The sequence below is a fragment of the Meles meles genome, chromosome 1 (genome assembly GCF_922984935.1).
Source record: "Meles meles chromosome 1, mMelMel3.1 paternal haplotype, whole genome shotgun sequence".
Lineage (NCBI taxonomy): Eukaryota > Metazoa > Chordata > Mammalia > Carnivora > Mustelidae > Meles > Meles meles.
The window spans coordinates 204,582,010-204,608,417 of NC_060066.1; the positions used below are offsets into that span (position 1 = coordinate 204,582,010).

The 26,408-nt window shown below is 53.5% G+C and overlaps 1 protein-coding gene across 1 annotated transcript; it reads right to left on the bottom strand.

The window, feature by feature from the left end:
• Positions 1-23,063: 23,063 nt before the first annotated feature.
• Positions 23,064-25,684, bottom strand: ACTL8 (actin like 8). Its single transcript, XM_045999973.1, has 2 exons — positions 25,337-25,684; positions 23,064-23,816 (listed from the first exon to the last, which is right to left on the bottom strand). Exons 1-2 carry the CDS (start codon positions 25,682-25,684, stop codon positions 23,064-23,066), a joined length of 1,101 nt encoding a protein of 366 aa, XP_045855929.1.
• Between the last annotated feature and the right edge of the window lie 724 nt (positions 25,685-26,408).

Consider the following 26,408-nt stretch of genomic DNA (forward strand, 5'->3'; position numbering starts at 1 on the left):
GGAGTCAGGCCAGCACCTGTCTGCCTGGGGCCTCCTTGTGCTTTGGAGTCGGACCTATTTGGCTTCAAATCCCACCTCTGGTATCTGCACGGACATGAAATGTTTGTAACCCTTGCCCCACAGTCCCACTTCTGGAATCGATCCTTAGACATAACAATGCCATTCCCGACAGACGTCCAGTCCAGGACGGCTCTTGCCCTAAGAGCAGAAACCTTGAGGGGGCTGGGATGTGCCTCAAGAGGGAGGCTGGTTGACTAAGCCATTAGCTGCTGGAAACTACAGACACAGTAACTTGCACCTGCCACCTTGACCGAGATGGGCAGAATACACCGTCCAGTATGCAATATTCTGTGAAGGAAAAAATACGTTACAGAAAATAAAGTCACGGAGGGACACAGGCAATGGCACCCCTCATTCTCCCAGCGCCCTTGTGTGCCTGCCTATAGGTTTGCGCACTCACACGCACGGGAGGGGATCGGTTACCTCGGGTGGGAGGCAACACGAGGGACAGAGCATGAAAGAAGCCTGGAAAAATCTACTCCTGTCTTATGTACTTTACTCTTGTTTACATTGTTTTGATGGGCCCATATTAAAAAAAAAAATAAAACAACAGCAATTTTTAAAACTCCCCTCTCGGTCGCTGATCTATAATGGGACTCGGGCATCTCACGGCAATGAGCCTTAGTTTCCTCATCTGTAAAATGGAAATAACAAGGTGTGTCTCGTAGACCCACTGTGTGCACGGAAGAGGTCACGGCCCACAGTAAGTTCTCTTCTCTCATGTGGGAAGGGTGTGGCGGGGCGGGAGGTTGAGTCCCAGCAGCCAGAGGCCCAGCTCTCAGGGGACAGTCACTCGGACTGACATGGGGGAGTTTCTGTCTTCACACCCCCTCCCTCCCTGTCACAGATGCAGCCCAAGGTCCCTGCTTTCTCCAGCTGTTGTGAATGCTGGGCCGGTTTCCACCCCTTTGATGCCAAATGACCCAGACCAAGGTCTATCCTTCTCTGAGCACCAGTGGCCCCACCTGGGAAAAGGCAGGTGTCTCCTGCCCGCTTCCTGGGTCTGTCAAGGGCACCCAGGTTCTTGCTCCCCCCACCCAGGAGACCTGGTGTGACTTCAGGTATGGGCAGGCTCTTCCACGGCATCTGGATGGTGAGCAAGGGAGGGAGAGCGCAGAGCTCTTGGGTAAACATCACTTCTCATGTAAAAGCTCAGAGCTCTGCCCCGCCAGGCTCACCTGAGATGTCTGGAGCAGCGAAGAATCCCAAAGCTCTTTGCAAACAGACCTCGAGCCAGCAGCTACCCCTGGGGAACTAGGGTTAAATTCTGGGCTTGTGCTCCAAGGAGCAGAGCGATTTGCGGATTCCTCCCTGTCTTCTCCCTTGAGAGACAGAGATGAGACACAGTTCCCGAATTCCTGGAGATCAGACAGGAATGTGGACCCCTGGCGGGGGGTTGGGATGTAGGAAGCAGTCCCGACACCGTCAACCCTGGTGGAGACCCTTGGGGGCGGACGCTGAGGACCAGGCGCCAACATGCCCTGCGGGTTCCACGAAGCCCCTGGAACTTGGCCCCCAGAGGAGCAGGAAGGAAGGCCGTCCCCAATCAAACGGAGCTTAAACCTGGAATGACTGAGTTTACCTGGAATTGTCTGAGATTACATTTTCTGCCCTCAGGCAGAAAGGGAGCTGGGGACAGAAATTCCCTTCTGCGAGAGAAAAATAAAGTTACAGTACCTGCCACACCACAGTACGTGGCTTGAAAATTCATGCTCACCATACACGTAGCTCCTAGATTTGAAAATAATGAAGAGAGTCGCTGGAGTGAGAAACAGCTCCGGACACCCGCCCCCCCATACTCAGCCTCCCTCTCGCCCCCCCAAGGAGACTCTGGAAGCCCAAATGGAAAACTTGCACACGGGGCCAAAGGTGGTGGCCTCCTGCCATCCGTCCCTGCCCTTGGGAGTCCCCCTTCCCCAAGTTTGACTTATCACCCCAGATCAGAGCTGATCGGGTCCCCGGGACCTGTCGTGGGAGCAGACTGGGGGAGCACACATCTCTCCAGAACCTGGGGGTGCTCCCAGGACTGGCAGGACAGCACTGCCTACATCCTCGTCCCCCAGAAGCTACCTGGATGTCCCTTGGGACCTCAAACTCGCATACCCCCCAAACGACCGCTTCACATTGTCCCCACACCTGCCCCACCTCCAGTTCTGGAGCCTGAGCCCAAGAGGGGAACGGGGGCAGGAACCCGTGGGTGTTTCCCTGTCCTTCTCCTTCCATCCAAGTGGGTCCCAAGTCTGCAACGGCATTTCTTGAGCATGTCCCCAATCCAGGGCCGCCAACTCCTCAGCATACGTGCTTGCGTCCCTGACGCTGGCAAGCCGCCCGGCCCCCAGGGAGGCCAGAGAGAGCAGGAGGCACGAAATTGCCTAAGTTCAAAACCCAGCTTCACCATGACTGTTAGTTGTACGATACTGAGCAACATTTCCAACCTTCCCCAATCTCTTCCATCTTTAAAATTAGCATGAGGGGGCACCTGCGTGGCTCTGTCTGTTAAGCGTCTGCCTTCAGCTCAGGTCATGATCCCAGAGTCCTGGGATTGAGCCCCATGTGGGGCTCCCTGCTCAGCGGGGAGCCTGCTTCCCCTCTCCTGCTGCTCCCCCTGCTTGTGTTCTCTCTTTCTCAAATAAATAAATAAATTCTTTTAAAAAGCAAAGTAAAATAAAAGTAGCCTGAGCACAGCACCTACCTGACAGTATTGTTCAGAGGATTAAATGAGTTAATAGTGCAAAGTACTTGGAATGGTGTCTGGAACACAATAAAGAAACCGTAACTCTCAGCTCAAAGCATCCCCCAACCCATCCTCTCTGCTGCGGCCGGAATGACCTTTCTAAACTGCAAATCTGACTTTATCCCCATTTTAGGTCCCCCACCAGACCCTTCACAATTGGGGCTCTGCTCTCCACCCTTATTAATGATCATTTGTATTGATTGTATTGTATTGTAATGTAACAAATGATCCCCAAACACAGTGGCTTCAAACAACCAAAAACATCGGTCATCTCCCCGAGATGCGGGTTGCGGCCTAGGGCAGCTCCGCTGGGTGGCCCCAGCTTGGCTGTCCTACACAAGGCAGCTAATGTATCAGCAGGGGGGCATCCCCCCATAGGCTTGACTGGGGCTGGTGCATCCAATTCTAAGATGGCCCGTTTATGTGGCCATCACTAGGAGGCCTCTGTTCTCCCCATGTGGAGTTCTCCCTAGGACGACTGGGAGCGGCAGCTGCCTTCCCCCAAAGCAGCTGATCCAAGAGCAAGGAAGGAGCCATACTGCCTTTTAGAACCCAGCCCCAAGAGTGACATATCATCACCTCTGTCATGTTCCATCAGTCACATAGACCTACCACAGTTCAGCGTGGGAGGGGCCAGACAAGGGCATGACTCCTTCGGAGGCTGGCTCCCACACGCCTCCAAAGCCACGTCTTTCCCCAGTCCACAACTTAGGCAACTGTCCTGGAACATGCTGGCACTGTCCATGTAGCACCTCTGTGCCTTCGCATATGCTGTTCCCTCTGCCTGCAATACTCTTCCCTCACATCTCCACCTCGCCAAAGCCTACTTATGTTTAAAGACTCGGATAAGGACTTAATTTCCAAAAATGCTTTTCTGCCTTTAAATAGGCCAGGTAAATTCTCTTTGCTTTGCTTAAGAGCGTCACAGCAATTGGTGGGCCAATAGCGATGATGATATTAACACGTATCGAGCACTCACTATGTTCCAAGCACTGGACTACGTGCTCCATATGTCAGAACTCATGTCCCTCCAGGAGGGAGGTGCTGTCTTCAGAGAAAACAAGTAATTTGCCCAAGGTCACACCGCTGGTAAGAGGTGGCATCCAAAGTCAAGCCCAGCTGTCTGACCCTTTCTGTTTTGAATACAGGGCTACGTCTCTCTCCTCGACCGTGATGGAATTTTGATTGATTGATCCCTGTACTTCCAATGCCTACCCCCACATCAAAGAGAGGAGGAAAGGTTTAAGAAGGAGGAAGAACAGAAAGAAAGGTCAGAGGAGCAGGGAGGTCTCCATCAGTCCAGGCCTGGGAGGCAGAAGTTCAAGCAGGATCCTGAGGGTGGGGGTGGGGGTTCACCCAGTTCAGTTCCTCCTCCCCCTCCCCCTTCCCCTCTCCCCCTCCCCCTCCTCTTTCTCCTCAGCTGAACTGTGAGATTCCCAAGGCCCAGGCTGTTCGTCGAGCCCCTCCTCCTGGCGGGACAGGGAAGTGCACCCTGCCTCATCCCACCTGCCTCCTGCAGACTTTTGTAGTACCTGTTCCTAATTTTTATGTCTGCTTAGCCACTTGTCCTATTAAAGGAGTAATTTAATTAACTCCAAGAAATGTAATTAATTTTAATTGTTCATGATAATTCATTGTTTAATACTCTATTAATAATTATAAAAAATCTTAATGCCCAGTTACTGTCCTATAATAAGATAATTAAACACTCGTATGGGAGACACTTCATTTTCAAGTGCTCCCACATCACTTCCGTCTGTGGAGCCAAGCTTCCTTGATGCGACCCGCAGTGCGGTCACGTGAGTCTCCCGAAGGTGGTGACTTTATACCTACTTTGGGGGACAGGGTGGCCCAGAAGTTGGCCAAAAGCTTTACAGCAGGCGCAAGGGTAAGAACGCTGCTGCGTCAGAGGAAGAAGGAGTCCATGGAGGTGGTGCCCTGTGCCCTCCCCAACGCCAGGGCAGGCCCATCCCGACCCAGCCACACGGTGTCTTTGTGACCTTGGGCAGGCAGCTTAACAAGCCCCGTTAATGTGCGTTATGGACCATTTACCACGTCCACGTCTGCCTGCCATCCTTCCTGGTGCTGGGGCCACGTCCATGATCAAGACACACAAAATAATGCCCAAGTGGAGTTCAAATTCTTTCTTTTAAAAAAAAATAAGATTTTATTTATTTGTCAGAGAGAGAGAGAGAGCACAAGCAGGGGGAGCAGCAGGTAGAGCGAGAAGCAGACTCCCCGCTGAGCAAAAATCCTGATGCAGGACTCAATCCCAGGACCTCCAGGATCATGACCTGAGCAAAAGGCAGATGCTTAACAGACTGAGCCACCCAGGCATCCCAACGGGAGGTCAGTCTTAGGAAGATCTAAGGAAGAGTATTCCAGGCCGAAGGAGCCATGAGGCAAAGGCCTGAGGCTGGGCTAAGCCTAGGGTATCTGAGAGGCTTGAAGGACATCGTGGGCCGGCAGAAACTGTTAGGAGGAGAATGGTGAGCGACAAGGTGGGAGGGGTGAGGACGGGACCATGCAACACCCTGTAGGTCAGGGGTCAGCAAACTGCAGCCCGGGGGCCAAGTTCAGTCCGCCACCTGTTCTTCTAAATAAAGCTTTATTGGAACACAGCCATGCCCATTCATTTGCGAATCACGGCCACTTCTGTGCCATAAAGGCAGTGTTGTATAGTTGCGACAGAGACCATATGGCCCACAAAGCCGAAAATATTTACTATCTGGGCCTTTACAAAAAAGGTTGCCAACTCCTGTTGCAGAGCTTTGGATTTTATTTTAACTGTAATGGGAGCCCCTGGAGGGTTTTAAGCAGGCGAATGTCATGATCTAATTTATATTTTTAAACTATCATTCTGGCAGCTGGGTGGAGAGAAGGCCGGAGGGGCGGCAGGGAGGGAGTGCAGCGAGAAAAAGCTTTGCAGCCTAGGCTCGGGCTGCTGGAGGATCACTGCCGGGCGGAAGTGGAGGAGTGGAGGAGGCGGGAGGCCACGAAGGAGGCCCTGCAGCCTCCCAGCATGAGGCGACGGGAGCTTGGACGAGCATCAAGGTTGCCAAGAGGGAGAGAAGTCTGAACTGAGAGGTCTTCAGAAGGTGCGATGGATGGGGCTTTTTGAAGGACTGAGAGGTCAGGAGTCCAGTCCCCCCTACTATCATGCCCGTGGCCCTCGTGGGGTGCTTCCTGTCATGGGGCCTTGGTCATCCCAGTGCAAAATGAGGAGGTTGGACCTTCCAGCCTGGCCCTCTTGGTTCACTCCGTCTAGCCAGGAAGTCAAGTCCAGAGCAGTCACTTTACCCCTCATGGTGCCTTCCATGGCTATGCACCTGCTACAGCCAGCAGAGGGGGGAGGAGCAGCCTGCGGGGGGCGGGGCTGGCTGCGTGGGAACACCCTGGGGCAGCTGGGCCAGAGCGGACCTCAGAGGATCCACCAGACTTGGCTAGGCCGAAGAGGACGAGGGGAGGGGGTGCCCCAGGCCGACCAGAAGGCTGTAACACTCAGGCTAGGGGTTCAGTCTAGATTCTTGGAGCAAAAGGAAGAAGTAGCAGCAGAAATCCATCTGGACCTCTTCACTCCAAAGACATCTCAGGAGCATTCCTTCCTTCATTCATTTCATAAATATCTGTTAAGAACCTAGAGAACCAGAAGTGGATATAGCAGTTAATAAAGCAGACAACAATCCCTGCCCCTGGGGAAGCTTATATTGCACAAAAACCTTGCAAGCACTGATTGCGTGCCCAGGAGCTAGGAGCTAGTGAACAAAATACACTTCACTGTGAGGAGCTTCCATGCTCATGGGGAAACCACTGCGCTCAAACATAAGCACCCGCTTAATGCCCGAGTTGCAGAATATGGCGAGTCCAAGGAGACATAGGGGCCTGAAGCAGGTGCCATATCGCCTAGGGAACACGTGGTCTGATAGTTAATTTTATGTGTTAACTTGGTGAGGCTGTCGTGTCCAAGTTGTTTGGCTGAACACCAGTCTAGGTGTTGGTGTGGAGGTCTTTTTTCAATGAGAGGAAGGTTTACATCCGTAGACAGCAAGTAAAGCGGATTGCCTTCCAAAAGGTAGGTGGGCCTCATCTCATCAGTTGAAGGCCTGAAGAGCAACAACAGAGGTTTCCAGAAAAAGAAGCAATTCTGCCTCTGGAACGCAACATGAAAACTCACGTGAGCTTCCAACCTCCTGGTCTGATGTGTGGATTTCAGACTCAAGAACACAATATCAAATCTTATCTGTATGTCTCCCCCACCCTACGAATCTCAGATTCGCCAGCCCACGTGTGTGTGTGTGTGTGTGTGTGTGTGTGTGTGCACGCGCACCCTATTGATTCTACTTCTCCAGAGAATCCTGATTAATACAGGGCCCTATGGTCCATCTTCATCTGAGCTGACAAGCCCCTAGAAGACATCTGGGCCAACACTGCAGGATACAGGTTGAGAAACTGAGGCCCAGACCCAACAAGGGACTTTATCAGGATTATCAAGACAGACAGAACTTGAACATGGGCCTCCCAGTGCCATAAACGTCCCCACGCCTTGTCAGTCTGGAACATCCAGCATTTCATTTGAGAGTCCAGGGTGCCCTGGTAGAGGGACATCCGAGCACCTAGAATATTCCATAAGGAAGCGGAATCATACTGATCCCAAGCCTGCCCGCCCCACCCAGGATGACTGCCTCGGGTATGAAGGGTGGCTCATCCCTTATCCGTGGGTATCTAGCACAGACGCCAGGGCCCTGGCTGGGTGGACATCGCACCGTACCTTCCAGACCTTCGGTGAGACCGTTTGGCATGGGACACCACAGTGGGTTTGGAAGAGTTGCCACGTAAGCTGGCCTTCAGGCCCTATGATGCACCCCTCCTCACCTCCCCGACAGATCACTCCCCACCCCCAGCCCATAGCCATGACCCAGCCTGCCCAGGGTGGTGGCTGAGGGGCAGGCCCTCAATTGGGAACCAGGAAAAGGCTGAGGGAGGGATTCAGTGTGGGGACAGTAGGGCAGTGGGGTGACCTGGGCCACTCCTCTAGGGGCTGGTCTGGAGGGAGCTGGGAGGAAGGAGAGTACAAGGGGGCTGGCCCGAGGCAGCCCAGTGCCCTTCTGTGTGCACACATACACCCAGGTATGGGTGCAGGAGACACACAGGCAGAAAGGGACAAATATCTTGAGACACCCAGAGGGAGACGCAAAATCAGACACAGCCCCAGAGAAGAACAGCTTAAACACACACACACACACACACACACACACACACACACGTGTGCGCACCCCCAACAGCAGTCAACTAGCTTCCCTGGAATTATCTTCCCACTCTCTACCCCAGGCTCTGGAAGAGAATGACTTATGTGTACCCTTGAAAGGGACAGGATGGGGGAGATCTCCAGAGCTTCTAGCCTTCATCCCTGCCCTCGAAACCAACCAAGACCCTGACCTTTTCAAAGCAAGTGACAGGTTAGAAAGGTGGGAGGAGGCCCACACCCTGCCATTAGGCCCCTGCCTCCCTGTCTGCAGGTAGAGTCTGGACCTGGGGTGTGACCAGGGGGGCTAGGGTGCCCGGAAGGACCTGGCTGGAGGGAGAACCAATGGTCCCCATGGCCCCCTGGGTCCACAATAGCCCACTCCTCACCCCGCCCCAGAGGCCACAGGGTGGACGCAGGGCTGAGAGAATCCAGGGGATACCAGACCTACCACCTCCTGAACCCCTTCTATGTGCCGGGGGCTGGCCAGCCGTCCACGGGAACCACTTCTGTGAATCTCCTTAAAAATCCCCAGAGGGAAGCCTTATTCTTAGGCATGGTCAAAGGAATCGAGCTGGGCATCTGAACATTTCAATAGCATGCCCCGAAGGGTGATGGAGCTTGAGTTCCAGTGAGCACCTGCTGTATACCTCATGAACCTCATGAGGTTCCAGTGAGTACCTGCTGTATACCTCATGAACAAGCCAGATGAACCCCTACTCTCTTGGAGTTCCCCAAAGCTTGGGGATGACACTGTCCCCTGCAGACCCTGGGGTGGTGGCAGGGAGGCCTGAGCCCTAAGGACCTGGGGAGACTGCCCCTTCTAGAGGGGCAGTGGAACACACGCCCTTGAAACCCCCACTCCTGACCCAGGTTTTGGGGTCAGGCACTGCCATCTCAGGGGAAGGCCGGGGGCGGACCCCATCCTGCCTCAGATGACAATATGGGGGAGGCCATCTGCCCCTGCCTGCCCCCGGCAGGCGCCCCAGATACAAGGGCCCAGCATCCTCCTTGTTTCCACATGGAAGGCAATCAGCGGCTGCGTCCCCACCCTAAGCACTTAACCATACAATTTACTTGAAGGAATTACACACTGCCGGCTGCTTTTAAAATGGAGAAAAGACCCCCCACAGAACTGTTTCCTTTCCTCAAGTGGCATCATCTTCAGCAGAGAATCTGTGCGGTTCTCTAATTGCGCCATCTGTGCTGGGGGGGGTGCGGCGGGGGCTCGGCTCAGAGTCTGTTCCCTCCAATTTGGTCTTAAATTCCTCATCCCCACCTGCCGGGATCGTGCTGGGTGGCCCTCCCACTCTGACCCTGCAGCTGCCCAGCCCTCCCTCCCATGGGTTGGACACCTCACCCCCCGACTCTTCTCACTTTCATATGCACAGTATTAGCCCCTTGGCCCCTACCTTAAGGGACTCTCCCTGCCAAGTTGTGGGGTCAGCGGTGTCGCTCCTAAATTCTGTCACTTGCCAAATCTTCTGGAAGCCCAGCTGGGCGTGACCTAGGGTCCTCCTGCTGCCCTGTAACAAGACCCCCAGGAAGGCTTTGATCTAGAGTCCTGGCTTCTCTTTCCTCTCCCCCGCGTTACCTGTCTGGGCCTCGTGGACTAAAACAGACCCGGGTTCTGAGTCAGGCTCTTCCCTTCCCGGCTGGGTGACATGGGGGAAGCCACTGGCCCTCCGTGAACTTGTGTTTCTCCGTGAGAAAAACTACACACCCTGTCTTCTTCTATTCTCCGACCATGTTCCTCAGTTTGGGTTCCCCCCACAGCAGGCAAAGAGTTGGCTACAAGTCAATTAGAAAGGATGTCACACACACAGCAAGGGAGTCCCAAAGTGACAGAAGGAGGAAGGAACGCCATAAAGGGTGGCACTGAGCCGTTACCACTGTGGGCAAGCAAGGCCCAGTCCCCCTGGGAGGCTCTGAGAGAGTGGGGGGAGCACAGCTCAGAACCCTCCCCCACCCACCCTGAGGCAGAGGTAGAAAGCTGGGCTGGCGGAGGGTCATCCTGGCCCAGGTGAGGACTGACCTCAGAACAGGGCTCAGTATTCCTGGGGAGGGTCTGCCGGCAACCCCCCCCCCGGGGAGGGGCACCTACGCCCATCACCCATCTCAACTTCCTGCAAGGTGGTAGCTAACACTCTCCCCAGCACCCAGTGGGTGCTCAGCTGCTCCATTCTCCACCGGCTAAATGGCCTCATTTAAAATCCCGAGCCCAGTAAGATTAGGACAAAAGAAAACGTCTGATGTGAGAGTCCCAGGCCCTTAGGCCCCCAACCTCCGAGCTAAGCCAGCCAAGGGAAACTGAGACCAGGGCCAGAGCCCCTGAGAAAATGCATCTCCATCCCATTCTCCAGCATCTAGGCTGGCTTTCTCTGCTGCACCTCCCACATGTCCCAGGCACTGTGGGCACCACCTCCTCCCTGCAATTCCGACCCAGGTCAGAGCAGGCCGCCTGTAGTCCAGCCTCTTGTGACAGCTGGCTCTCCCCTGGGTAAAGATCCACTTCTCCCCACCTTCGCCAGCACCCACTATCCCCGCTCGCGGCAGGCTCTCTTTCCATTCCTGAGCCGTCTCAGGGATCTCCATGGCCTTTCCCTGGGCAGGGAAGTGGTCAACAGCTCCTTGTCACCTGCCCAGGTCACCTCCCTGCTTCTTCCTGTTACAATATTCATACTTAACCCGCACCCTCCACCCCAGCCCTCACATTCTCTTATGGGGTCTGAGCATCTCCGTCCAGCTTTGCACCCATCAGTGCAGGAGAGAACCCAAGGAAAGCTGGGCAGGCTGGCTCATGCCATTCTGACCAGCAAATACCTTAGCCATCTGCATCAAACAGGTGGACAGAGTTCTGCAGCCCCCACTACCTTAGTTCCTTTCAGATGTCCCATTGTCTGATGGTGTCTTGATCAAACCCTACAGGCTAGACTGTGGATACCATCAGCTGGGGAGGGGAAGTGCAGGACAAGGGGACATATCCAAGGTCATCGCGAGGCCTCAGTCACGCAGGGATCAGAGGACAGATATTCAGGCAGAGGAAGATGGAGCCGTGTGTGCAAAGGTCCTGAGGCAGGAATGCTTGAGTTATGTTTGAAGGGAACTAGATGTGAAGATAGAAATATTTTGGTGTCCGTTCAGATGGTGCTCAGAGACAATAGTTCCCAATCACGCCTGCATTTCCAGCTGAGGTGCAGAGACCACCCAAGCAGGATTTACAGGAGACCCAGAGCGAACTGGCCTTGCCACTCTTGGCTGATTTCCCACCTCTAGTGTAAAAGAGGTTGGAAAAGGCCAAGAGGGGGCTGGGAATGAGGAGGGGAGTTTGGGGGTGGGAGCTCTGGAGAGTTCTGAGTGTCCCCCCTCTACCAAGAGAGACGGGTGGGGTACCTGCCCTTCCCTAAAGCTCGGGGTTCTTCCACCAGATCCCTTGGCGAGGTGGCTCTGCCTGCCCTGGGTGCTTGGCTGGCTGGGGAGGCACAGCGAGGGTAGTGACGCACTCAGGAAATGTTCAGGTGAAAACCTGGGGGGAGGTAGTGGGGTTTGTCGGGGCCAATTGTCTCCCAGGGACTGGAACGGGCCTAAACTCCAACAGCTGTGCCCAGTACCGTGCCACCGGCTGAAGCGCAGAACCACGGACGCTCCTCCCCCTTCGAGGTCAGGACACGCCCTTCCACCAGGCGTTCAAGGCCCCAGGCCCGCTATATCACCCACCAACCTTCCTGGGTCCCTTTGGCTCTTGACAGAACTGCGGGCCAGCCTTTGAGCTCCTGGGCTCTCCTCTGCACCTCTGCACAGGCCGTTCCCTCCGCCTGGAATGCCCTCCCTCCTCCGACTCCTACGTCAGGCTGGGCTCCACAGGATCTCCTCCAGGAAGCCTTCCTGGGCCCTCCCCTGGGCTTCCGCAGGGGTCTGGGCCTCCCGAGGGTCGTGCTCAGTTTCCCAGAGGGTTTCCTCTACTGGACGGTGAGATCCGAAAGAGTAGAGGCGCCTGTGCCACGACCACGTGCTCCCCAGGGGCCCGACAGCGCTTGGACTTTGGGTCGATGGAAAGATACATAGAAGGAGGCAAGACTGGGAGGCCCGGAAGCACCCTCCCTGAAATGCACACGCATTGGAGGTGAGCAGCTTTGACTGTAAGAGCCTGCGAAAGCTTTGGAGGCCGCCTACTCCAGCCTCCTCACCTGCCTGTGGGGAGGCCGAGGCCTGGACAGAGGAAGCCACCCGCCCAAGGTCATGGGGGTCAGACGTCCCAGCGAGGTCCCAGAGCTCCGCCTCCCAGCCCAGTGCGCCCTGCACGGCGGCGCGGTTCGCCAAACACCTCCTGACAAGTGGAGTTTAATTATTTACGACGGCGCTTTATAGCTGCGGGTGAACCCACCGGAACATATTTTGTAAAAGTAATGAAGGCTCAGTAATGCGAGACCTCGCTACAGCTCCCATCACTAAATCTTGGCCCAGGAGTCGGAGAGACTGCTTAGGTGCTTTTTCTCCCCCCTTCTCCCTTTCAGAGAATTACAGGGTTTGCAGATTAGGACCCGCTGTGGCAAAGGCCTGTCCAAGGCATTTTTTCTTTTTTAGCGGGGAGAGGAGCAGGCTCGATGGGACCAGAGTCTGAGCTCCTTAAGTGGGGATCAGGATGGGGAGTCAGCTACACGCCCCCACGGACACCCCCTGGGAGGTGTCCCTTGGGGAAAGTGGGACACTGCCACCGAGCCCCCACTGTCCTCCAGTCCGGGGGGGGGGTGTAGCGCAGGCAGAGGAGACAGAGGTACTGAGCAGTGAGGGCAGGTCTGGGAGTCTCTGGACCTCAGTTTCCCCATCTGTGAATTTGGAAGAGACTTTGCCTCTTCTGTTTCCTTCTGCAACAGTCCAGTCTTTTTCCCTAGCTATAGCAGTGGTGAGACCACAGGTTTATTCCAGGAAGCACTTGTGCCCGTGGGCGGCCCGTAGGCTCTGGCTGAGTGCCCCCAAGCCCCCTCAGGCAGGCATTAATTCAGGCGGAGTCAGGTGACTTGTCCAAGGTCACTGCACTGGAGGGCAACAGAGTCGGGATTTAAACCCAGGCCCTCTGGCTGCAGAGAGCACGTCTGTACGAGCTTTGCCCCGAACACCTACAGGGCCAGGCACTGTAATGGGTGCCTCGTGTGCTAGGCCCCGTTATGTCTTGTTGTCTCCCCTCATTTCTAAGTGAGACCACCAAGGCTCAAAGTGAACCCTGACTTGGAACCTGGGTCTCCCACCTAACCACACACCCCAGGTCATCACTCAACGTGGCTGTAGCCCCTGGATTTTGAGCTAAGTTCCTTGGACCCCAGGAGTCACAGTTTGGCCTCCCCAAAATATCAAAGAAGCAAAGATATTGCCCCCAACTCATTGCATGGGAGGGCGGGGGCACAGAGAGTGTGGCAGGGGATGGCATTTTGAGCCAGACCGAAGAGAGAGGAAGAGAGGCAGGGGAAGGCAGGGGACATTTACATGGAGGCTGTGCCTGGAACATTCCAGCATTTGGGAGGAAGGTTGCGGAGCCTTAAATAATAGATTTTGGAACCAGAGAGGGAGACAAAAAATAAGAGACTCTTAATCTCAGAAAACAAACTGAGGGTTGCTGGGGGGTTGGGGGAGAGAGATGGGGTGGCCGGGTGACGGACATTGGGGAGGGTATGTGCTCTGGTGAGAAAAATAATGAAATAATAATTAATAATAATAGTAGAATTGGGGATGAAAAACTCAGTGAAATTGAGGGTCTGGACAGTGAACCCCTCAGGGAAACCACTCATCTGCAACTCTCCAGCGGGTAAGACAGAATACATGCTCAGTAAGCAGAAGCCAAGGTTGTCAAACAAGATGACCCGATGGGGACCTTGCTCTGCTACTAATAAGAGGGAACCCTGAGCTTATCCTCACTTCTCTGGGCTTCCTCCCTAGCTCTACAATCAGGCCCATCTCCCTGCCACAGAAAACTCTCTCAGGCAGCTACCTAAACACAAAACCCTACAGGTGACAAGCTTTCAGAGCTCCTTGAAAGCCAGTTCAATAAATGGACTTTCAAGCCCATGCCAATATTTAACGCCAGACCAGAAAATTCGACAAACAGCTTGTGTGAGTATCCCGCAGGGTATTGGAACCACACGCTTTTGCTTGGTCCTCAGGAGAGAACGAAGAGCTAGCTGACTATTTTCTGTGTTGATTGTAGACCTTCTTTAAATCGTTCAGTCATTCGACAAACATTTACTGAGCAGGTACTATGCGCGGGCACAGTTGAAGATACTGGGGGGGGCACCTGGGTGGCTCAGTGGGTTAGAGCCTCTGCCTTCGGCTCAGGTCATGATCCCAGTGTCCTGGGATCGAGCCCCGCGTCGGGCTCTCTGCTCAGTGAAGAGCCTGCTTCCCATCCTCTCTCTCTCTCTGCCTGCCTCTCTGCCTACTTGTGATCTCTGTCTGTCAAATAAATAAATAAAATCTTTAAAAAAAAAAAAAAAGATACTGGGGGTAGCGCGGTGCACAGAACACAGACTCCTGCCTTCACGCAGCTTATATTCTCGTGGAGAGACAAAGCTGTGTTTTGAAAAATAAAGCAGGGAGAGGAAAGAGAGAGGGTGTGGGGGGTCAGGGAAGTTATGTCGTCTGTAGTAAGACGGTGTTTGAGCAGAACGGAAGCAGAAGGAGGCAGCAGACATCTGGGGACGGTGCTCCAGGCAGAGGAAACAGCAAGGCCAAAGTCTGGGCAGGAGCACACCTGGCCAGACAGGGGGCCACTGGGAGGCCAGTGGGCAGGGAGAGGAGGACTCTGGGTCTCACAGGAGCCACACCAGGCAGGGCCTTGTGGGACACAGTGGGGATCTCTCTGGGGCTTTCACTCTGGATGAGATGGGCACCAGGGGAGGGCTTTGCAGCAGAAGGCCATGTGACACCACTTTCAGCAGGCTCCCTCCGGCCAGAAGTAGCATGGAAAAGAAACCGAATGGAGGCAAAGCGGGAGTCAAGGAGGTGGGAGCTGCTCCCAGGAACCCAGGGGAGAGAGGAGAGCCTGGGCGGGTGGGTCAATGCTGAGTGGGGGAGAAGTGGCTGCTCCGGGGCGATCTTGAGTCGGAGACCACAACAAGGTGGTTATTTATTGCTACTCTGATTCATCATCCAAGGTGAATCTGACTTCCAAAGTCTTGGCCACCGGGTCAACAGTTTCACTTACAGGTGTCCTTGGCTGATATTGACGCTCTCTCTTTTGATGCAAATCCCCAGAAGCTAGAAGGAAAGAGACTTACACATTAAAGCTGTTACCCACCTCTGGGGAGGCGGGAGCAGGAGAAGAGCTAGCTTGGAGGAGAAGCCAACCTGCTCGGTGCAGGGTCGAGGATGTGCTGTTCTGGGGGATCCAGGTCTTCCTGAGGGGTCTGTCTACCTCTGGTGAGACACTGATATGCGGCAGCAAACCCACAGCCTCCGGCATGGCCAGTGACCTCGGAGCAGCAGGGGCTGTTGGTGCCAATGACCACTGTGCTAAGCACTTTGCAGACAGTAGCTCCCATAGCCTTCTCTACACCACAAGGTAGATACTGTTAGTACCCTCACTTTACAGATGCGAGTTTGAAGCTCAGAGGCACTGAGCTTCCGCCTGAGGTCATACGTTAGAACGTGACAGAGCCTGGGCTAAGACTCTGGTCTCTGGAACCTCCGCTTCAGCCTTCATATGCAATGCCTCGCTCCTAGGGCTCACCTAGGACTCTATATGATCATCTCAGGGTCCTTGGCCCTTGACTATCCCACCCTTCTCTTCCCAGGCAGGGCCAGGCCCCAATGCCCGCCAGCTCCACCCAGTGCACCAAACCCACCCCCATCCCTGACTCCCTGTGGCAAAGGCTCTGTGGTCCCCCGTTTCCCACCTGCAGTGAGACCACCTCAACTCCAAGGCCAGGCGGTTGGAAACGGGCACTGTTTTTAGAGAGATGAAAGCAAAGCCGGTTGTTTATTGCAAACACAACAAACTAATACCTTAGCAAGGCCTGTGGGAGAAACTTCATAATGAATACGGAATGACTAAGGTGTTAGAAAACATGACAGGACCAGAGGGGACCCTTGCAGCCCTGGCCAGCCTCCAGGTGGGCCAAGCACATCGCTAAGTGCAAACTCACAAAACCCTGCAGAAGGCAGGGCTGGCCGGAACCGTCTTCCCCATGAGGGCAGAGGCTCAGCAAGGCTGAGTAACCTGCCCAGAGGTGCACAGCTACCAGGAATGAAGTGGGATCATGCAGAGGTCCACTGCCTACCTGGCTCTCTCCCAAGGACTGTTAGGTGGGGTGGGGGAAGGGCACTGAGTCTTCCCTCGGTAGGTGAAACACCACACCTGCAATTCTGTTCTATTTACTTTCAATGAACCCATTCTTTCCTCCATAAATCACACAGCAGTCCTGCTCTTGTCAGAATCATCAAAGGCCCAATTAACCCTGAATACCGTGGCCCTGGCTTTTCAGGCTGGGAATATTACAGAGCTGGTCGAAAAGCAGCCCAGCAAGCAAGCACTTACTCTATAACGACCCTGTGGGGGGAAGGGAGGAGCCCACGTGCACAAGGAAACCACCCACAGCAGCTAAATGCTGACTGCCAAGCCTTTATTAGTGGTGATAAAAGGCAGCAAAAGTAGCCCAGGGCTTTCGGCTCCCAGGTGGGGGGCTGCAGTCCCAGGAATTAGTCATGTTTTGACTGGTAGAGTTATGGAATTTATAATGGAGGCCCTGGAGAAATTAAACACGGATTACGGCCAACTCCCTCCCCCACCTGAATGTCTCCTACGGGAACCTTGCCTCGGGCTCACACACCTCTTCCAGTAGCCTGGTTTGCTGGCCCTGAGGGCTGGGTGAAGACGGAGACCCCCCTGAGCGCAGGGTCACAGAAGAGGTGGCTGTCCACCTGTTCCCCACCGCGCTTGGGTGGTGTCCACTCCTCATGGAATCCCGGGGCCATGGGAATCAGGTCTATCTTGGGCAGCGGCGAGCCCCCAGCCGGGGTTCAGGAAGGCTCATCGAAATGAATCTGTGTCTTCAACCTTCTCAGTATTTGCCATTGCTAGGTTAAGCATGATTCTCTCCCTGGAGGGAGACAATATTCGAGGGTCCACAGAAGTGGCCTGAATTTGGGTGAGTCCAGTGAACTCTGTTTTAATTACAGAAAAGAGTTGGACCCACCTTTCACACTCTGATTTTAGGGCCTCTTTAAGAAGCCAAAGATGCCTGGGAGGGTTTGTATATCAAGATCCTAACATCTCTGTGCAAAAGTTCATCAAAAGGACAGGATGAAAAGGCATCTTAGCTGGCAGCAGGCTAGGGCTTCAGGGCGTGCTTTGTGAAGACAAGGATTGGTTGATAGCTCTGGGAGTCCTTAATCCCAGTTTTCTGTTGCAGAGCAGGGATGCAGGGAGAAACTTAACCCTTACTGAGCACCTACTATGTGCCAGGCACTGTGCTAAGCCACTTTATAAATATTCCTCTATTTAACAGATCCGAGAAAAGGGCTCTCAGACAAGGTAGGTGCCTAATACATATTCATTGAATGGATAAGTGACTTTAAGCCCCATATCACCCTGGTGAAGTAGGGTACTATAATTATCTCTTTATAGATAAGGCCATGGAACCAGAGAGGGGCAGTTCTTTGCCCCAGGCGACACAGCATGTGATGGGAAACAGAGTCAAGCCCAGTGTCTGACTCCCAGACCTGAGCTCCCCGCTAGTCAACCAGCTTCCTCCGTTAGAGGGAATTGTTGGCTCTGGGATGGAGAAAGTAGCTGAAGAAAGTGAGAAGCCCCAGGAGCTGTCCAGCATTTGCATTGCTGAAGAAGAACACAGCCCAGCACAGACTCCTAGGTGAGGCAGGGCACACTCTCTTCCCTCTCTCTCCCTCTCTTTTTTTTTTTTTTTAAAGATTTTATTTATTTATTTGACAGAGAGAGATCACAAGTAGTCAGAGAGGCAGGCAGAGAGAGAGAGGAGGAAGCAGGCTCCCTGCTGAGCAGAGAGCCCGATGCAGGGCTCGATCCCAGGACTGACCCTGAGATCATGACCTGAGCCGAAGGCAGAGGCTTAACCTACTGAGCCACCCAGGCGCCCCGGCAGGGCACTTTTTTTTTTTTTTTTTTCCGGCAGGGCACTCTCTCTTTTTTTTTTTTCCGGCAGGGCACTCTCTTGCCTGCGCGGGAATCCAGCTCAGCCTCTCACCTTGGAGATCGCTCGTGTCCTGCACCCCAGGCTGCCTCTCCCACTACCACGCAGGTGTGGTGTTCTAAATTGACAGCTACCAGACAGGTGCCAGATGATAGGAAGGAAGATCTGCTGGTCCCTCAAACCCACAGCCCCCCCCCCAAGTACCACCCATACTCTGTCCCCAGTCTAAAGCATCAGAGTGGAGCAGGGCCTGGATGGCACAGAACTTTTAGCCTAGAGTCTAATGGAATGAGTGTTTTCCTGATTAATGTTATTGCTCTGGTCTCTTCCCTCTCTAGGCCATTCTCCAAGCTATACCCAGAGCTCCAATCCAAGTGACATCATGACTCTGCTTACAGTTCTGAAGCCTTCACTCCTTGGTGTGACAATCAGTGTCCTTTAAGAACTGACCCTACCTCCCTCCACTTGTCCCCACTACCTACTGCCCTCATTCTCCAGCCATTCTAAGTGCCCTGTCTATTTAACCCCAGATACCAGGTTGTCAAAGACAGCTATGGGACTGGTTGCAGGGACAAGCATTCCAAACAAAAGGAACAGCATTTGCTAAGTCCTGCTCCTCGGCCAGAATCATCTCAGGAATCCCTTCCTATGGAAGACCCCTCTGGCGACCGCCTCTCCCTGTAGACAGCCACTCGGTGACAGAATGTGATTCTGCTCCATCACTCAAACAAGAAATTACCCTGCAAACACGTCCCCCTGGAAAGTATGCTAGCACTTTATGGTGTTTTATCCATTTGGTATCACTAGCAACTTCCTGCATGTAAGCAAGCAAAAATAAATAGAAGAGCCAGGTTCTTGCCTGAGGACTTGGTTGATAGAGCTGTTGTGTATAGAAATAATAAGAGTTATAATAGTAATGTACAATAATACTGACGCCCCACGTGTCTGGCATCTGCAAAGCTGTACATGGTAACTCATATAATAAGCATCAAAAGCACCCTGAGGGAAGCCTCTTCACCAGGTCCATCTTACAGATGGGAGAACTGAGGCACGGGGGGTTAAGTATCCTCCCCAGAGGCAACAGAGCCAGAAAGCAGCCCAGCAGGGACACCAAACCAGATGGTTTGGCTTCGGAGTCTGAGCCCTCATCCATGTCACCATCTGCTTCTTTAACGGACGGGGACCCAGAGGTGGAAGAGGCAATGACAGTATCTCTTAGGGCCGGGAGGATACAGGTAATCCTTTTGTCCTCCACATCAGCAGAACCTAAAGCTCTTACCAGGGTGACCCCAGGGAGCTTGGGCGTCCAAACTCCACCCAAACCCAAACCCAAGGGTGCCAAGCCCCAGCCTTAGCAGCAGAAACCGGCAGGACTGTACCCTCACAGCCAGGAACAGCCCACCTCGGGACCCTTCTCTTTGTCCTCTCCACCAGCCCCACCCCAGCTGCCAAGACCCTGCGTCCCACCCTCCTGCACCTGGCCACCCCTGGCAGGCAGCCTCAGACCCCTCGTGGAGGAGAAGCTTCCCCAGCTCTGAGCAGCTGCTAGGCCATGCCGGAGCCGGCAGGCATCTTCTGGGCACCACTCGCTGCCCCTGCCAGGCCTGGCATGCCAGCAGATCCACGTTAGGTTGATGGCCCTGCACAGCCCCACGGAGCTGCTATTTTTAATTTAATTGGAGAGTCGGAGGAGAAAGATGGTACCCAGCGAGGGAGTTTTAAAAGCTTTCGGGGTGGGGGAGGGGGGAGAGAAAGCGAAGAAAAGTTCGTAATTATACACCAGGCAGCCAGATTTGATGCTTGAACAGAAAGGTTAAATGTTACATTCAGAATAAAATGAGAAAAGAGTCCTGATGACAGTTGCCCAGAGCTAAATAAGGAAAAAAAAAAATACCCCTTGCCCATCTCTTCTCCAGCTCCCTCTTCTCCTCATACTCATTTCTGAGTTTCTCCCCTTCTGCCTCTTAAAGCTCAGGAGCACACAGATAAACCAGTTTGGAGCACAAAGATTACTACTCAGTATGTCAACACTTGATTGCCACCCAAAAGCAGCTTTCACTCATGCCTGAAAAAATCACACATTTTCATTTCTCAAGCCAACAGGTCTAACAGGGCCCAGAAAACTGGGATAGCAGTCTGGCATTGTGGAGAACCACATGGGTAGGGATGGACCTACATTCAAATCCCTTCTCTGTGAAGGGACAGATGCCCTAGGTCATAAGCAGAAGTCTGCGAGTTAAGACTTTCCTATTATAAAGAGATCGACTCAGATGGCACACTCCTTTCTTCCTTCCTTTTCGAGCAGGGACTATAGATGTGATGTATGGAGCTGTTGCAGTCATTTTGTGCTCATGAAACAACACACTAAAAGTGGAAAAACTGGAAGACAGAAAGGGTCCTTGGTGATATAGACATACCTCTGTTCTTCAGGACTGCCTGCTTGTCACATCAGACAAAGAAATCCCCATATGTTTCAGCCACTTCTAGTCTAATTTTCTAGAAATGCTGAATCTATTCCTAACTGTGTCAATCCTTTATTAGCCTAACCTTGTGTGTGTACTTGAGCAAGAGCTTCACATCACTCAGCTTTGGTTTTCCTATGTGTAAATGGGGACAAATATCACAGTGTGTATATGAGGATTGAATGTGACTCCATTTGTAATGCACGATGACTGATGACTGCCATTGTTATTCATACTCCTGATTAAGAGGAATGCAATATCAAATTATAAAATTTAAAGTCACCTCTCCTATCTCAATAACATCTTCTAGTTTTCAAAGGGACTTCTCAGGGCGCCTGGGTGGCTCAGTGGTTTAAGCATCTGCCTTCGGCTCAGGTCATGATCCAGGGTGCTGGGATGGAGCCCCACATTGGGCTCCCTGCTCAGTGGTGAGTCTGCTTCTCCCTCTCCCTCTGCTGCTCCCCTGCTTATGCTTTCTCTCACTCTCTCCCCCATTCTCTAGCAAATAAATAAATAAAGTATTTTTTAAGCCAAAAAATAAACAAAGAGACTTCTCTTTCTTCATCTTAGCTCATCCTCGACCCCAAATCCCTGAGGGAACAAGTATTATTCCCTATTTTATGCCCAGCAGACTCAAGAGAGCTTAAGCTTAGCTAATGACAGGACAAGGTAGCTTAGCTAATGACAGGGCCACCTGTAACTCAAATCTGACAGAGTCCTTGGTGCCCAGGCCAAGCTGGCTCTGAACTGTTCTACTACAGGTCCCGCTTCTCCTCCTGGGGACCACTGGTGTCTCAAGTTTAGGGATAACGTTGTGGCTGAGACAGTATGGCTCATGTGACAAAGACAACATGAGCTGGACTCTGGCCTTCAAACTCCCCCTCCTGTGCCTAGAACCTCAGGGTTCCTTGGGCTCCAATCTCCTGCCCACTGCACTCTTTATTCCATTAACATTAGGGAACTGAGAGCCCTGTTCAGAAGCAGTCATACTGGTTGAGAACCCAGATGATTCGAACCCCACTTACCAGGAAAAAAAAACATTGTTAAATAAATAGTTAGTTCTCTCTGTGTATTAGTCAGGGTTTGCAAAACAGCTGCTGTAACAAATTACCCCCAAATCTCAGTAGCTGGACGTGGCAGATGTTTCCTCATGTCCCAGTGCAGTGCAGTAGGGCTGGGTGGGGCTTGGGGAGGGGGAGGGGTCTATGCTCCAGCCGGTCAGTCAGCCTCCTTCCATCTGGAGCTCTGCCCTCCCCCCATTAGATCCTCCACACCCTGCAGGCTGATAGGGCTATTTTAAGGGTCAGGCATTCACTAAACTGGCCAGCACCTACGGCATGGTCCCGTGACCCTACCTACCTACGGTGGGGTGATGGTAAATGTAACCTCACAGTGTGTCCAGGAAGGAGGGGGCGGTGACCCACCACCCGTGGTCCCCGGTGGTCTCATCTCAGGCTACCCCATCGGAAGTAGACAGCCCCCATCCCCCAGAGCAGGTGACCTCGTCGCATTCCTTACTTCATACTTCACGCCTCAAATAGATTTCCTTATCTACTACCCATGTCCCCACAGTGGACTGCAATCTCCTTGAAACCGGAAACCTCTGGTATCTTTCGCCCCACAGTCCCTCCAATATCTACCAAATAAATATTACACTAGTAGAAACTCAAATTTTAACAGAATATTGAAATAGCTGGGATTAAGAGAGAGACTGTGGCAGAGGGAGAACAGGGCACTATGGGCCCTTGTCCATCCCGCCCAGTGGGTCCCCAGAGGCTGCCCCAGACCCACCCTGGTCCTCATGTCCTCACATTCTGCATCTCCCCTAGAGACAGTCTCCCCACCCCCACCCCCCACCGCCATCTATGACAGAAGCCAGCACTGGTTCCAAAGAAGTTGTTTATTTGCAGATACAAAACCAGGCCCTGGCCATGGGAGGGCTGCCCCTTGGGCTCATCTGCAGCCATTCCTCCCTGGCCAGAGAGAATGAGTAAAACTAGAAAAACTTCATCTTTCCCATCCCACCCCCCCAACTCCTAGTCAAAAATAACTGAGACCCCAGCAGGAGGTCCCATCTCTCCCGCCCCGGTTAAAACTACTGAACTGAGAACAGGACAGCCTATGGAAGACGCCAGCGAAAAGTAAGTGGCTACTTGAAGATGATCACTGACCACTCCGCTCCAAATGACAGACCAGCCCCTGGAGACACCGTCCCCGGAGGGCTTCCCTGTCCCCATCTAGGCTGGATCCCACTCTTGAAACAAGATAAAAACCTAGAACCTAAAAAAACACCCTCACGACCTTGGAATTCCAAAGCCAGCTAATCGTTATCCCCAGACCCTGTCACTGGAAATTAATCCCCCCGAGCCCGGGGGACCGGGGACCAGGTCCCTGCAGCTGCCAACAGGTCACAGCCTCTGACTCTCTTCGTACTCCTCTTTGGTCATCCACTCAGACTTATAGGAAGACAGATGGGCCACAACGGACGCTCCCAACCAGACGCTGAAGTTCCTGTTGGAACCCACCCACATGGTGGCCTTGGTGGAGGAGAAATGCTCTGTGATCAGCTCCTTGTACAGGCGCTTGGTGAAGCCGGGGTACAGGGTGTTGCCCCCGCAGGCCATCACGTGGGAGGTGAGCAGCGGGTGCACGGCCGCCTCGCAGGCCAGGATGGCCTCCACCACGGCCTGGGAGATGCCGGGCCCTTGCAGGTCGAACACCTGGGGGCTGAAGAACATCTCGGGGGCCAGCCGCTGCATGGGGGTCAGCTCCACTGGGGTACCGTCGGGAAGCTGGTAGGTGTTGTTTTCATCCGAGCCGCTCGGCAGGCTCTGGCGGAAGTCCAGGGCCTCTGCCAGATTCTGGGGCACATAGCACTTGCTCATCTGGACGGTGGCCACCGTCTCTAACTGGAACAGGTTGTGGCGATTACAATCCTCCTTGAAGAGGCTCTTGAAGAGATAGGCCGACAGATCCTGGCCCGCGAACTCCAGCGTCTTGCCGCCGGAGCGCAAGGGGCGGCCCAGGTGGAAGGGCTGCACGCGGGTCAGGCCGTAGCCCGAATCCACGACCACGCCGGTCAGGAGGCCAGAGGCGTACAGGGACATCTCCAGCTGGTCGGCCAGCAGGATGGACGGCACGTCCTGCAGCTCAAACATAATCTGCAAGAAGGGAGAAGCGCCACTAGGGATCTCCCCCACACAAAAGGCCCCGATCCATTTCGGGGTTCTGTTTTCCCCAAGACTGAGCTGCGTGCTAAGCTGTCAGAACTGAAGCGGGGGCACACCTGTGTCCCCCAGAGACTGGGGGGGGACGCTGCCCTGAGGAGGTGGGGTCCAGGGCCCCTGGAGCTCATGCTGTGGGAACAAGAGAGGCACTAGAGGATTAGAAGTTGGATTTGCCCTGGGCTGGGGGGGTGGGGGGTGGACAGTTGCTCGAGGACCCCCACTGTTCAGAAGACTGATTTTTGGTGGAGAGGTGGGAGGAGCTGTCAGCTGTTGCGAGGAACGGTGCTGAGATGCTCGGCTGTGTGAGCGGGGACCAGCGGGGCTACGGCCAAGTGGCCGATCTGCAGCCTGACCCATTTCTTTAGAAGACGGAAGAAGACATTAGGCAAGAAACACATGCATCATATCCACCACTGCCTCCAAAAAAGGAGGGGAAAAAGGAAGGAAGCAAGGAAGCAAGGAAGGAAGGAAGGAAGGAAAGAAGGGTGGGTGGAAGGAGAGAGATACATACTCTCACCTCCTGGTAAGTGAAGCCTTTTTTTCTCCACGCATGAAGACAAAACTGGAATGCTGACATTTAGGTTTTGGCAAAGTCCCTAGGCTGATCTTCTCCCCCACCCACCACCCCCGCCCAGATCTAGAGCACCCCCGCTACCTCCCTAATTCCCCGGCTCCAACTGCATCCTAGGTTTCTGACCCTATAGACACAGAAAGGCAGCACTAGTCTGCCCTTCCGCGGCCTTCGGCCACGAAGCCACCTCTTCAGGCCCCAGAAGACCCAGCTGCCCTACTGAGGGGGAAGGAGCTCCCCCACGCCCACACTCAGAATACCGTCCAGCCTCCATCCACTTCCCAAATAGAAGCCCAGTCCCTCTTTTTCAAATAGGAAATGAAATACGAATCCCACTTCAAACTCTCCAGGATCTTCTGATTTATTTCAAGCAGGGGTTGGCAAGCATTTTCTATAAAAGCTAGACAGTTGGGGTTGCCAAATTTAGCAAATAAAAATACAGGCTGCCCAATTAAATTCGACTTTCAGACAAACAACAAATCATGTTTTCATATACGTATGTCCTGTGCGATACCTGGGCCACGCTTACACTAAAGTATGACTTGTTGCTTCTCTGAAATCCAGCTTTAACTAGGCACCACGTAGTTTATCCAGCAAACCTACAGTAAAGAGGTTTCTTAGCCTTTACATAGTATAGATACGGTCTCTGCTGTAACCGTCATGGCTCTGCTGATATGGTGTGAAAGTAGCCAAAGACAGTATGTAAAAGGGTAGACGTGGCTATGTTCCAATAAAACTTTATTTATAAAAACAGATGGGGGGCCAGTTGGACCCACCAGCTGTAGTTTGCCAGCCTTGATTTAGAGGAAGATCTAAGCACTCCCCATAGCCCCTGGGGCCATATCTGAATGCAAAATGCCAGGCTAGTTCCCATTCATCTTACCTCCAGGGTCTTCCGTCGGTCCGCAGGCTCTCTCAGAGGAGACTCTGTGACCATCACAGGGAAGTCCTCATGCTCCCGTCTGTGTCTCTCCAGCACAAATGACCAGATGTGCTCCACGCCCTCCCAGTTGAGGATACGGCCACGCTGGATGGGGTAGCTAAAAGTATCAGGATGGCAAATGTCGATGCCTAGACTCACGCGCCTCTGGGCATAGCTGGGGCCAGGGTTCTCCCTGCATGGAACGTAGTTCACGATGCTCGGGAAGACCATCTGGGGTTCATTCCACCCAGATAAGCCAGCCTTCAGAAAGCCAGACCCGTGGTCGATGATAATGGTTCTCGCCGCCATGGTGAAGACAGAAGTGGGAGAGGTCTCCTGGACTTGGCTGTGGAGAGAAAGGACGGGGGATTATTTCCAGGCCACCATGGGCTGCTGCCCACTCTCTACCCCAGAATCAAACTTCAGGCTCCCCTGAAGTGTGTCCATCTCCAAGACTTTGCGCAAGCTGTGCCTGCAATGTTCTTGCCATCCCAAACTCCTAATCATCCTACAAAGCCCTTCAAAGTCCTGCCAAGCCCTCCTTCCCACCCACCTCTCCCATTGTACTTTGCAGACTCATCTGTTACACCAGGGGCACGCTTCCACCCCACAGGAGCAGAGGTTGGGCCCTGCTGCTCCTGGCAGCCTTTGTAAGAATCTTTCACCCAGGAAGCTCTCGGTGGTGGCTGGCCACCTGATGTGAGAACTCAGGGTCCTCAGCCGCAGGGCCCACCGCCCTCCGCGATAATAGCATAGCGGCAACAGCAGCAAGAAGAGTTGTAACCACAGTGACAATGCCAATGCCAATGAGGACAATGATGACCAGCAGAGCTACCATTCCTGGGGTGCACGCCCTCTGTCTAGCACTAGGAAGAACACCTCACACGGGAGGTTGAACTGTGTAAAACTGCCGTTCCTGCTGGTCAAAAGTGATCAGATGTCTTTTCACATGGCATGAGCAGGTGATTATTTCATCTTTACCACAACCTGTAAGGCAGGTACCCCGTTACCCCCATTTTACCAGTGGGGAAAC

Bases quoted from the DNA above. Each gene is read 5' to 3' on its own strand.
- ACTL8 (XM_045999973.1), bottom strand. From the start codon at position 25,684: ATGGCGGCGAGAACCATTATCATCGACCACGGGTCTGGCTTTCTGAAG. The intron at 23,817-25,336 runs GTAAGATGAATG...CCCTTCTTGCAG, and splicing joins ACCGACGGAAGACCCTGGAG to ATTATGTTTGAGCTGCAGGA.